Source organism: Paramormyrops kingsleyae, chromosome 4 (genome assembly GCF_048594095.1).
Source record: "Paramormyrops kingsleyae isolate MSU_618 chromosome 4, PKINGS_0.4, whole genome shotgun sequence".
Lineage (NCBI taxonomy): Eukaryota > Metazoa > Chordata > Actinopteri > Osteoglossiformes > Mormyridae > Paramormyrops > Paramormyrops kingsleyae.
Window position 1 is genome coordinate 19,630,006 of NC_132800.1, and position 13,403 is coordinate 19,643,408.

The following is a 13,403-nucleotide window of genomic DNA, read 5'->3' on the forward strand; positions in this document are numbered from 1 at the left end:
CAATGACATAGGAAAGGGAAGAAGGGCTGTTCTGCAAGATAAATTTATAGAAGTCGCGGATAAGCTTAGAAGCAGAACATCCACGGTGGTATTCTCTGGAATACTTCCCGTGCCACGTGCAAGTAAGGCAAAGTTAGCTGAGATACAGTAAGGGGATTAAATGCGTGGCTAAAATGGTGGTGTAGGAAAGAGGGGTTCAGGTTTATGGGGCACTGGCAGACCTTCTGGAACAGGTGGGACCTGTTCAAGCCGGACGGGTTACACCTGAACCATAGGGGAACCAGTGTATTGGGGAGGCGTATGTGCAGAATAGTTGAGGAATGTTTAAACTAGGGACTGGGGGGGCAGGGAGGTCAGTTAAGAATTTATGTGGGGAGAGACGGAAAGCCCAAATAAATATTAAAAGTAGACACTGTAAAAGGCCTACCATTAGTGGTCTGTATTTGAATGCTAGGAGTATTAGAAACAAAATTACTGACTTAGAGGCTTTAATTTCTTCAGACAATTATGACATTATAGGAATAACTGAAACATGGATGAGTGACAATGATGGTGATGAATATAATATGGATGGTTATACGTTGTTCCGTAGAGACCGGATAGGCAAGAAGGGAGGTGGTGTTGCAGTATACGTAAAAGAAAACTTGCAGGCAAGGGATCTCACTGATAAAAATAAAAATTCAGAAGCTGTATGGATAAAACTTGATGCTAAAGATTCAAATGGCCTAATTGTCGGGGTTTGTTATAGAGCACCTAATGTAGCTGTAGAGGAAAGCAGAATATTATATGATGATATCAGGATTATGAGTAATAAAAATTATGTGGTGGTTATGGGTGATTTTAATTTACCTGGGATACAGTGGGACACAATCTCTGGCTCTTCTGTAAATGAACTTGAGATGGTGGAATTAGTACAGGATTGTTTTTTTACTCAGTTTGTTAATACTCCTACCAGGGGAGAAGCCCTTCTTGATCTGGTTTTCTGTAATAACCAGGATAGGATTGGAAAATTAGAGGTTTTAGACCCATTGTACGGTAGTGATCATAACATGGTTAAATTCGAGGTTAATTTTAGTGTCCGAAGAGCAAAGTCGAAATTAAAAGTATACAATGTTAGGAAGGCTAACTTTAATAGTATGAGACGGAAATTAGAAACTGTAAACTGGACAGAGTTAAATAGCAAAACAGTAGAAGAGGCATGGGAATTTTTCAAAAGCACATTGTTGCAAGTGCAAGAGGACTTCATACCTGTTTCCAGCAAAACTAAATCTAGGAAACGACAACCAAGGTGGTTTACTAAGGAAATTAAGAATAAAGTCAGGAGGAAAAGGGCTCTGTTCCAAAAATGGAAAATAACTAATGATTTCAAAATTAAGCAGGAGTATCTAAGTCTACAGGCAGAGTTAAAAAATGACATTAGGCTATCCAAGAGGGATGTAGAAAGAAAAATTGCATTGGAGGCTAAGCATGACAGTAAAGGTTTCTTCCAATATTTTAACTCCAAGAGAGCACTAAAAGCTGAAATCACTAATTTGCAGGATAGTAAGGGACTTATAATTGATAATGAAATTGATATGGTAAATGAGTTTAATGATTATTTTTCAAGGGTGTTCACAGTAGAGAACACAAGTAACTTACCACCAATTAATACGAATACAGCATCGTCTATGACCAATATATGTATAACTGAGGTTGATGTGATACTAAGCCTAGCTAAACTCAAAATAAATAAATCGCAGGGGCCTGATGGCATCTTACCAATAGTCTTAAAAGAGATGAGGGATATTATTAGCCAACCTTTAACTTTAATATTCCAGAAATCGTTATCTGCGGGTGTGGTACCATCAGATTGGAAGCATGCTAATATAACACCCATATTCAAAAAAGGGGATAGAAGTAATCCAGCAAACTATAGGCCAATCAGTTTAACTAGCATTACTGGAAAAATAATGGAAGCTATAATTCAAGTGAAAATGGTAGATTACCTAGATGCAAATAACATCATAAAGGATAGCCAACATGGATTTAGGAGAGGTAGATCCTGCTTAACGAATCTACTTGAGTTCTTTGAGGAAGCTACAAGTGAAATTGATCACAAAAAGGCCTATGATGTGATTTACTTAGATTTCCAGAAGGCCTTTGATGTTGTCCCCCACAAACGTCTCTTGCTAAAGCTTAAAGCTGCAGGGATTTTAGGAACTGTGGCAACTTGGATCAAAAACTGGCTAAGTGACAGGAAGCAGCGAGTAGTTATTAGAGGCACAATGTCACAGTGGGCCTCCGTTCATAGTGGGGTACCGCAGGGTTCAATTTTAGGACCTCTATTGTTCCTAATTTACATTAATGATATTGACACAAATACATACAGTAAACTGGTTAAATTTGCAGACGACACCAAGGTGGGCGGGGTAGCAGATACTAATCTAGCAGCAGAGAGGCTTCAACGGGATCTGGATTTAATTAGCGAATGGGCTGATACATGGCAGATGAAATTTAACACAGATAAATGCAAGGTAATCCATGCAGGGAGCAGAAATATAAAGTACAGATATTTTATGGGTTCCACTGAAATAAAGGTAGCTGATTACGAGAAAGATCTCGGTATGTATGTTGATGCTTCCATGTCCCCCTCTCGCCAGTGTGGGGAAGCAATAAAAAAGGCGAACAGAATGTTGGGTTATATCTCTAGATGTGTGGAGTTTAAGTCAAGGGAGGTGATGTTACACTTATATAATTCCTTGGTAAGACCCCACCTAGAATACTGTGTGCAGGTTTGGTCACCATACCTCAAGAAGGACATTGCTGCCTTGGAAAAGGTGCAACGAAGAGCTACGAGAATGATTCCTGGTCTTAGAGGAATGTCTTATGAGGAGAGGTTAGCGGAACTGAATCTGTTTAGCCTTGAGCAAAGGAGACTAAGGGGGGATATGATTCAGGTCTATAAGATTCTAACGGGTCTGGATGCTGTTCAGCCAAATGACTATTTCAATATTAGTCTAAATACTAGAACTCGTGGCCATAAGTGGAAATTAGCGGGAGAACATTTTAAACAAATTTGAGGAAGCTCTTCTTTACACAGCGTGTAGTTAGAGTATGGAATAGTCTTCCTGCTAGTGTAGTGGAAGCTAAAACCCTGGGTACCTTTAAAACAGAGCTAGATAAGATTTTAACAACTCTGAGCTATTAGTTAAGTTCTCCCCAAACGAGCTTGATGGGCCGAATGGCCTCTCGTTTGTAAATTTCTTATGTTCTTATGTTTTAAATAATTTAACGTGGTCTCACTTTTTTTGAACAAAAACCTGGTATTTTAACAGGTTGAAAATATATGCAGTGCCTTTCAGAAGTTTTTTTTGTCCTTTAACATACTGATACGTGTATGCAAACGCATTTCTTTTGAAAATCCGAGGGAAATTACGTTAATATGTTGTGCACGGTTGGTGGCTGGTTAAGATTCAAGTTCAAGACTCATGCGGTTTAACTGCTCCTCATTTAAATGTGGATCAGTACCCCTCAGTTTCTTTACTGAAACTTGGGAACACGGGGAACAATGTTGAGGTTTAAAGCTCTTCAGTTGCGGAGGTGCTTGGGACGACAGGAAGTAAGACACTCTCTTTTTCTTTCCCCCCAGCAGGGCTCTTAACAGCAGTATCTTTATGTATTTGGTTTAACTACATCTTATTCACAAAATTAAAATACAGTAGCATCCATCCATCCATCCATTATCTCCCGCTGAATCCGAGGTCAGGTCATGGGAGCAGCAGTTTAAGCAGGGAAACCCAGACTTCCCTCTCCCCAGCCACTTCCTCCAGCTCCTCTGGGGGAATCCCGAGGCGTTCCCAGGCCAGCCGAGAGACATAGTCCCTCCAGCGTGTCCTGGGTCTTCCCCGGGGCCTCCTCCCAGTGGGACATGCCCGGAACACCTCACCAGGGAGGCGTCCAGGAGGCATCCTAATCAGATGCCCGAGCCACCTCATCTGACTCCTCTCGATGCGTAGGAGCAGCAGATCTACTCTGAGTCTCTTCCAAATGACCGAGCTCCTCACCCTATCTCTAAGGGAGAGCCCAGCCACCCTGCGGAGGAAACTCATTTCGGCCGCTTGCGCTCGCGATCTCGTTCTTTCAGTCACTACCCACAGCTCGTGACCATAGGTGAGGGTAAGAACGTAGATCGACTGGTAAATCGAGAGCTTTGCCTTTTGGCTCAGCTCCTTCTTCACCATGACAGACCGATGCAGCAGTCTATAGATTAATTCATTTATATATTAATTTGTTTGTTTAACCTGCTCTGTAAGCTGAGGACTGAAATCTAAAATGTACTGTTCAGTTATTTAGCTTCCAGTTCCAGTGCACAGGAAGTCAGTCTTTACAGGTAATCCTCATCCTTTTACCAATGAGATTTACAAAAGTTAAAAAATTATATATCCATTAGAAAGTTTTTTTCTCATAGCTTGTGTGTGCCTGTACGCCTTTTGACTGAGAATCTTAGTGTGATAAACAATGTTGGGTTAAATGCACATTTACCTTTGATCTGATGGAAATTCTACCTCTCTGAAGTGGACTGGTAGGTCCATTGACCAGTCACTCCTCACGGAAACACAGCTGGGTGTTGGTGAGCCTGGTCTCTTTATCAGGACACTGTGGACAGCCAGAGGAAAACCTCTCATTATATAAATATAATCCATATAATGTGGACAGGGTCACGTTAAATCTTCAGCTGTTTAGCCTTCTGCTCTGCCTTCCTGTACTTTAATATGCTGTGAAGCTCTTGATGCAAACATACTTGTTCACAGCTTTTATATGGAATACAGTGTCTAATCTAAAATTAAGATTTCAATATGAAATGTTTGTATCACTCTTTCATCCTCCTTCACTAGACTTGGTAGTTGTTGCTTTTTCTCATCTATTGATTAATTTGTTTATATATTAATTTGCTTGTTTGCACTCTACTTCACTATGTGTGACCTTTTTGTTAGGAGAGATGGTCTGTTGCTTGTCTCACTTTTAAAAGAACTGGTTGACTGGAATAAAAACACAAAGAAAAAACATTTATTAATCTACAAATATTAACGCACTCCCCTCTGAGCCAGCCCTAGCTAGGAGCCCTTCCTACTTTAACATCACTGCCTAACTATAGAGACATGCAGCTAGTGGGATGTACCAATCGTTTTACCATAAACCACAGTGTTCTTCACTACACAACCCTGACAGTGTTCCTGTCTTTTTTGGAATTACTCCAATGATCACTAGCTGGAATATATTATTGACTAGACTCAAAATACTCAGTGCCATGTTTTAACTTTTGCTTTATTGGTTTTCTTTTGAAGGCCTGGCACTTGACATACCTCCCCAAAAATACATATATATGTATATACACACACCCTTTCATCCATACATACTTAATATTTTAATTCGAGAAGCATGGTTATTAAGTGTATACTATTGAGGGGGGAACCTACAGTTTTCTTTATCAAAAGTGTACACACCAATGGTAAAATGCTGGGTTTTTGTGATGCAAAAACATTAGATCACGATAAACCGTTTCAAAGCTATTTCCCACCTTTAATGTAACCTATAAACTGTACTATTCAATTGAAAAACAAGCAAATCTGTCAGGGGGAAAATATAAAGAATAAGAATTGCACAATAAGCTTGTTGCATAAGTGCACACACATGTAATCATTAATTGAAGCACCTTTTGATTTAATTACAGCATATAGTCCTTTTGGGTACTGTAGGAGTCTATCAGCATGTCACATCTTAACATGGCAGTATTTGCCCACCCTTCCTTGCAAAAGAGCTCCAAGTCTATCAGATTGTGGGGGCATCTCTTGTGTCTGGCCCTCTACAGGCCACCCCAGAGATTTTCAGTTGGATTTAGGTCTGGGCTCTGGCTGCGTCATTCCAAAGCTTTAATTTTCTTCTGGTGAAGCCATCCTTTTGTTAATTTGGATGTATGCTTAGGGTCATTATCATGCTGAAAAGTGAAATCCCTCTTCATCTTCAGCTTTCTTGCAGACACCTGAAGGTTTGGGTCAATATTCACTGGAATATGGAACTGGAATTCCCTCCACCTTGACTCACACTGAAGTTCCATCTGAAGAAAAACCCCAAAGCATGATGCTGGCACCACCATGCTTCACCGTGGGTGTGCTGCGTGTGTGGTGATCTTTTGGTGGTGCGCAGTGTTGTTGTTGCAGCAAACACACCTTTTGGAATCGCGGCCAAAAGGTTCAATCTTGGCTTCATCAGATCACTACACATTTTCCCACATGGTTTTGGGAGACTTACAGCTCTATTTTCCACCTCCTAAGTTTTCCTCCTTTCCCCTAAAAGATTTGTTTGTTTTTCAATTGAATTGTACAGGTTATAGATTACATTAAATGTGGAACAAGTTTTTAAATAATTTAACGTGGTCTCACTTTTTTTGAACAAAATCCTGGTATTTTAACAGGTTGAAAATATATGCAGTGCCTTGCAAAAGTTTTTTTTGTCCTTTACCATATCAATACGTGTATGCAAATGCATTTCTTTTGAAAATCCGAGGGAAATTACGTTAATATGTTGTGCATGGTTGGTGGCCGGTTAAGATTCAAGTTCAAGACTCATGCGGTCTAACTGCTCCTCATTTAAATGTGGATCAGTACCCCTCAGTTTCTTTACTGAAACTTGGGAACACGGGGAACAATGTTGAGGTTTAAAGCTCTTCAGTTGGGGAGGTGCTTGGGACGACAGGAGGGAAGACTCTCTCTTTTTTCCCCCAGCAGGGCTCTTAACAGCAGTATCTTTATGTATTTGGTTTAACTACATCTTATTCACAAAATTAAAATACAGTAGCATCCATCCATCCATCCATTATCTCCCGCTTATCCGAGGTCGGGTCGCGGGGGCAGCAGTCTCAGCAGGGAAACCCAGACTTCCCTCTCCCCAGCCACTTCATCCAGCTCCTCTGGGGGAATCCCGAGGCGTTCCCAGGCCAGCCGAGAGACATAGTCTCTCCAGCGTGTCCTGGGTCTTCCCCGGGGCCTCCTCCCAGTGGGACATGCCCGGAACACCTCACCAGGGAGGCGTCCAGGAGGCATCCTGATCAGATGCCCGAGCCACCTCATCTGGCTCCTCTCGATGCGGAGGAGCAGCGGCTCTACTCTGAGTCCCTCCCGAATGACTGAGCTCCTCACCCATCTCTAAGGGAGAGCCCAGCCACCCTGCGGAGAAAACTCATTTCGGCCGCTTGCACTCGCGATCTCGTTCTTTCGTTCACTACCCACAGCTCGTGACCATAGGTGAGGGTAGGAACGTAGATCGACTGGTAAATCGAGAGCTTTGCCTTTTAGCTCAGCTCCTTCTTCACCATGACAGGCAGATGCAGCAGTCTATAGATTAATTCATTTATATATTAATTTGTTTGTTAGCACTCTACTTCATTATGTGTGACCATTTTTCTTAGGAGAGATGGTCTGTTGCCTCAATTGTAAAATAACTGGCTGACTGTTGTAAAAAAACGAGAAGAAAAAAGATGCTGAGATCTTTTTATTAATCTACAAATACTAACCTGCTCTATAAACTGAGGACTGAAATCTAAAATGTACTGTTCAGTTAATTAGCTTCCAAATCCAGTGCACAGGAAGTCAGTCTTTACAGGTAATCCTCATCCTTTTACCTCAGATGTAACTTAAATAGAAAAGACAGAACCTCTTTTTAAATTCTCAAAGACAATGATATTTACAAAAGTTTAAAAATTATATATCCATTAGAAAGTTTTTTTCTCATAGATTGTGTGTGCCTGTGTGCCTTTTGACTGAGAATCTTAGTGTGATAAACAATGTTGGGTTAAATGCACATTTACCTTTGATCTGATGGAAATGGTCCCTCTCTGAAGTGGACTGGTTGGTCCATTGACCAGTCACTCCTCACGGAAACACAGCTGGGTGTTGGTGAGCCTGGCGTCTTCATCAGGACACTGTGGACAGCCAGAGGAAAACCTCTCATTATATAAATATAATCCATATAATGTGGACAGGGTCACATTAAATCTTCAGTTGTTTAGCCTTCTGCTCTGCCTTCCTGTACTTTAATTTACTGTGAAGCCTTTGATGCAAACATACTTGCTCACAGTTAGCTTTAATAAGAAATACAGTGTCTAATCTAAAATTAAGATTTCAATATGAAATGTTTGTATCACTCTTTCATCCTCCTTCACTAGACTTGGTAGTTGTTGCTTTTTCTCATCTATTGATTAATTTGTTTATATATTAATTTGCTTGTTTGCACTCTACTTCACTATGTGTGACCTTTTTGTTAGGAGAGATGGTCTGTTGCTTGTCTCACTTTTAAAAGAACTGGTTGACTGGAATAAAAACACAAAGAAAAAACATTTATTAATCTACAAATATTAACGCACTCCCCTCTGAGCCAGCCCTAGCTAGGAGCCCTTCCTACTTTAACATCACTGCCTAACTATAGAGACATGCAGCTAGTGGGATGTACCAATCGTTTTACCATAAACCACAGTGTTCTTCACTACACAACCCTGACAGTGTTCCTGTCTTTTTTGGAATTACTCCAATGATCACTAGCTGGAATATATTATTGACTAGACTCAAAATACTCAGTGCCATGTTTTAACTTTTGCTTTATTGGTTTTCTTTTGAAGGCCTGGCACTTGACATACCTCCCCAAAAATACATATATATGTATATACACACACCCTTTCATCCATACATACTTCATATTTTAATTCGAGAAGCATGGCTATTAAGTGTATATTATTGAGGGGGGAACCTACAGTTTTCTTTATCAAAAGTGTACACACCAATGGTAAAATGCTGGGTTTTTGTGATGCAAAAACATTAGATCACGATAAACCGTTTCAAAGCTATTTCCCACCTTTAATGTAACCTATAAACTGTACTATTCAATTGAAAGACAAACAAATCTGTCAGGGGGAAAATATAAAGAATAAGAATTGCACAATAAGCTTGTTGCATAAGTGCACACACATGTAATCATTAATTGAAGCACCTTTTGATTTAATTACAGCATATAGTCCTTTTGGGTACTGTAGGAGTCTATCAGCGTGTCACATCTTAACATGGCAGTATTTGCCCACCCTTCCTTGCAAAAGAGCTCCAAGTCTATCAGATTGTGGGGGCATCTCTTGTGTCCGGCCCTCTACAGGCCACCCCAGAGATTTTCAGTTGGATTTAGGTCTGGGCTCTGGCTGCGTCATTCCAAAGCTTTAATTTTCTTCTGGTGAAGCCATCCTTTTGTTAATTTGGATGTAAGCTTATGTAACCCAGCTTAAAATGGGGCAGAGAGGAAAAAATATATGCAAAAACCCCAAAAATACAAAGAAAGGGGGAAATTTATTGATTTTAGTTAGTTTTAATTTTTTTTTATATATATACATTTTGTTTTTTACCTGTGTTGGGGACTGACATATCACTTTAAGAGTGGGAAATGGTATAAAATGCTGAAATAAAATGTAGGGATGACTGGGCCAATCAGAGGTGGTCTGGTCTAAGCAAGGAGGTTTTTTTTCCGTGATAGAGAAGCCACGTTGGCAGAGTGATAGGAGTTGGGGAAAGGAAAAAAAGAACGGGACGCAAAATTAAAAAAAAATAAATAAAAAAAAAGAAATCATTAATACTTGCCTTAAAGTTATTCAACTTTTCGTGCTGAGAGAGAAAACCAGGTTCTGTCAAAAGGACTTAAAAATATTTGTCGGGTTTTTTTATTGGGAACCTTCGGCCTCAGCGCTGCAGAGATCCTAACTGCGATGGCGAGCCACCCAGTGAACTCCACTTTGGACATTGAGCTAAGTTTTTTCTTCACCTGAGGTCACCAACGGTGACTGAAATTAATCGGTGTACCTCTATTATTTTATTATTTCTTTTGTTTTGTTTTGTGTTACTTCTCCAATTGTCATTTGTACATCTGTCCCTGTATTTTTGTCGTTGGAAATTGATATTGTACGGAGGTCAGAAGTTGTAATCATATGGTTTTGGGAATTTCTATTTTATTTAAAGAAGAAATATAATTTAAAAGGGGAGTAAACTCATTGTGCCCTTTGGCAAGATACCTTTACTACAATTGTTTTTTTTCTGTATATGTATTTAGGTGGGTATATATATATATATATATCTATTTTGATTTTTCTTCCCCTCCCTTTTTATTTATTTTTTTTTTCCTCAGTAAAAGTGAGGTGTAAAAAATTCTCTGAAGTCTGTGGTCGGGACTGCTCCTTTGTCACTGCTCCCACCGAACTTAGTACACTGGTCCCTGTACACCTACCACTCGCCGTAGTGAGTGGAACTGGGGTTACACTTAGGGTCATTATCCTGCTGAAAAGTGAAATCCCTCTTCATCTTCAGCTTTCTCGCAGACACCTGAAGGTTTGGGTCAATATTCACTGGAATATGGAACTGGAATTCCCTCCACCTTGACTCACACTGAAGTTCCATCTGAAGAAAAACCCCAAAGCATGATGCTGGCACCACCATGCTTCACCGTGGGTGTGCTGTGTGTGTGGTGATCTTTTAGTGGTGCGCAGTGTTGTTGTTGCAGCAAACGCACCTTTTGGAATCGCGGCCAAAAGGTTCAATCTTGGCTTCATCAGATCACTACACATTTTCCCACATGGTTTTGGGAGACTTACAGCTCTATTTTCCACCTCCTAAGTTTTCCTCCTTTCCCCTAAAAGATTTGTTTGTTTTTCAATTGAATTGTACAGGTTATAGATTATATTAAATGTGGAGCAAGTTTTTAAATAATTTAACGTGGTCTCACTTTTTTTGAACAAAAACCTGGTATTTTAACAGGTTGAAAATATATGCAGTGCCTTGCAGAAGTTTTTTTTGTCCTTTAACATACCGATATGTGTATGCAAATGCATTTCTTTTGAAAATCCGAGGGAAATTACGTTAATATGTTGTGCACGGTTGGTGGCCGGTTAAGATTCAAGTTCAAGGCTCATGCGGTCTAACTGCTCCTCATTTAAATGTGGATCAGTACCCCTCAGTTTCTTTACTGAAACTTGGGAACACGGGGAACAATGTTGAGGTTTAAAGCTCTTCAGTTGGGGAGGTGCTTGGGACGACAGGAGGAAAGACTCTCTCTTTTTTCCCCCAGCAGGGCTCTTAACAGCAGTATCTTTATGTATTTGGTTTAACTACATCTTATTCACAAAATTAAAATACAGTAGCATCTTGGTCCCTCTCCCCGGCTACTTCATCCAGTTCCTCTGGGGGAATCCCGAGGCGCTCCCATATTTTTTTTAAAATTATGTTTGGTATTGTGATTGGCAGCACTGTGACTATATAATTAAATTGGGGGGGGGGGGGGGAGGGGGGGGGTGGCTACAGTCATTTTAATAATGTTAATTTTTCCCCACCAAGTCAGATTAATCTTCTCCCATTGATCCTAAGCAATAATACATTAAAATTGTTTAGTGGCATTCCCTCAGGATCTTCACTTAATTTAATGCCCAAATACCTCACTCCTTCTGGGACCCAATTGAACTTTAACTTCTCCAGCATGAATGCTGTGAATGTTTAAATTCAGTACAGTTGTTATTATTGTCACTTGCTGTGAGTGTTTACATGCAAATCAGTGGTTACTATGGTCACTTGCTATGAATGCAGTACGGCTGTTAATGTTGTCACTCAATTGTGGCTGAGGATTACAGTAAATACTAAATATTATTCATATTATGAATAAAACTGCCACATATGTAAACTATATTTGTTTACACATACATTGTACTCTCTACTGGAGTACAGTCTGGGGGCTGTTTTTTTTATTCACCTCCACTCTCCTCACGTAATCTTGTTTCTCTGAGTTTTCCTACAGTCCCCTGTCTTCCTGACCTGTCTACCCCCTATAATGTTTGTGTATGTATGGTCGGGTTGATGGCCTGCTTTTCGCTGGTACTTGTGACTAGTGACATGGTGAATTGCAACAGCAATAAAGGGAATTAATCAATCAATCAATCAATCACAAGGCCTACGCTGCTGTATTTTAATGCCGGTCATAAAGGTGGTACTTGGGCAGTCAAATACTTTCTGAGATGATACTTATTGCGAAAAATTTGAGAATCACTGCTCTAGAGGAAAAGTATTAAGTCAAAAGCAGTTCAAAAAGATACAGTTTCTGTCTTACCTCATAATTCTCTTTCTTATGCTCTTCACAGAGGGAATCAATCCAGAAGCAGCTCCCTCCATTTTTGTGCTGATCTAGACCAGATGACTCCTGCTGGGGCTTCTGTGAACACGAAGGGTAAATAAATATATACATACACAATATTTGCTACTCAGAGCTGTTGTTAGGGCAATGCAGCAGTCGTGCCGCCCAAAAGGGAAACTTGCCTAGCTAATGATATTTTTTTTTATTGCTTGTATACAGCCACATTTTGTCATGATCCGCTCCGTCCGCTCCTGATGTGTGCCACGCCCACCTCGTTACCTCGTGTTCAGCCCTAATTGTGATCGCCTGTGTCCTATTAAGTCTAGCTTGTCTTTTGTATTTAGTCCTCGTCTGAGTCAGTCTTCCCCAGACTTGTCATTGTATTGTCATGTGCAGTGCTTTGTCCGTCAGTCTGCCTCCATTAAACCCCGTTTGTCCGTATTTCCGGCTCGCTCTCCTGCTTCACCGCTTGCCTGCTTGCCGCGTGCTGACACATTTCATCTGAATATGTCATTTTGGCTAAATATTAGGACTGTAATGGTACAAGCATTCATTGTGTACCATTTTCATACACCGTTTTTGGTTGGGTACACACAATGAAATGCATAAAAATATTTGGCACAGGCGGAACCTAAATTCTCAAGTAAATGTTCACTGTGGAAAACATGATTCTTAGGTATTGTTATTCTAACAGGTTGACAAATGGCTGGATTCAAACCATGAGTTTTGTGTATCATTACACCGCTGCTAAATACACTTAATGTAAATCCGATATTGGACATATGATCACATAGCTTAGGTTAATGTAACCTGCATGGCCACACTACTGTTTTGCACTGGCTAGTCTAGAAAGTTCACACTGCAGATTGTCAGTGATTGGTTAGTTATTATTCTTCATTATAGTTACACCTACTGTACATCACAATGACCAAGCAGTAGCAGCACTATGGTCTGTAATAATTGGTTTATGTTGGCCTCAGCTGGGGCCCCGAATAAGCTGGCTTGCCCCCCCTCCCCTCAGATACAGTACTCAACACTTTATGAACACATTGACACACTGAACACACTGAATTTACACATGGGGTCTCCATTCTGTTTTGGGGTTCACTGATTTTTATACACAGTACGTAGTATACATTTTTGTCCAAAATACACATGGGGGCTGTGAGAGCTATGTGCTAAGCCTACTGTATGTGCTTGTAATCAGAAGGTCACCAATTCAA

At 40.3% G+C, this 13,403-nt stretch overlaps 1 protein-coding gene across 1 annotated transcript in view; it reads right to left on the reverse strand.

The window, feature by feature from the left end:
- The window catches only part of LOC111852867 (uncharacterized), a 51,833-nt gene that overhangs the window by 29,011 nt on the left and 9,419 nt on the right, over nt 1-13,403 (reverse strand). The window contains exons 2-4 of the mRNA XM_072710782.1: nt 12,157-12,258; nt 7,844-7,957; nt 4,522-4,635 (exon numbers count right to left, since the gene is read on the reverse strand). Of these exons, the coding sequence (XP_072566883.1) occupies nt 4,522-4,635; nt 7,844-7,957; nt 12,157-12,218 (290 nt within the window). The 5' untranslated portion in view covers nt 12,219-12,258. The remainder of the gene's footprint in view (nt 1-4,521; nt 4,636-7,843; nt 7,958-12,156; nt 12,259-13,403) is intronic.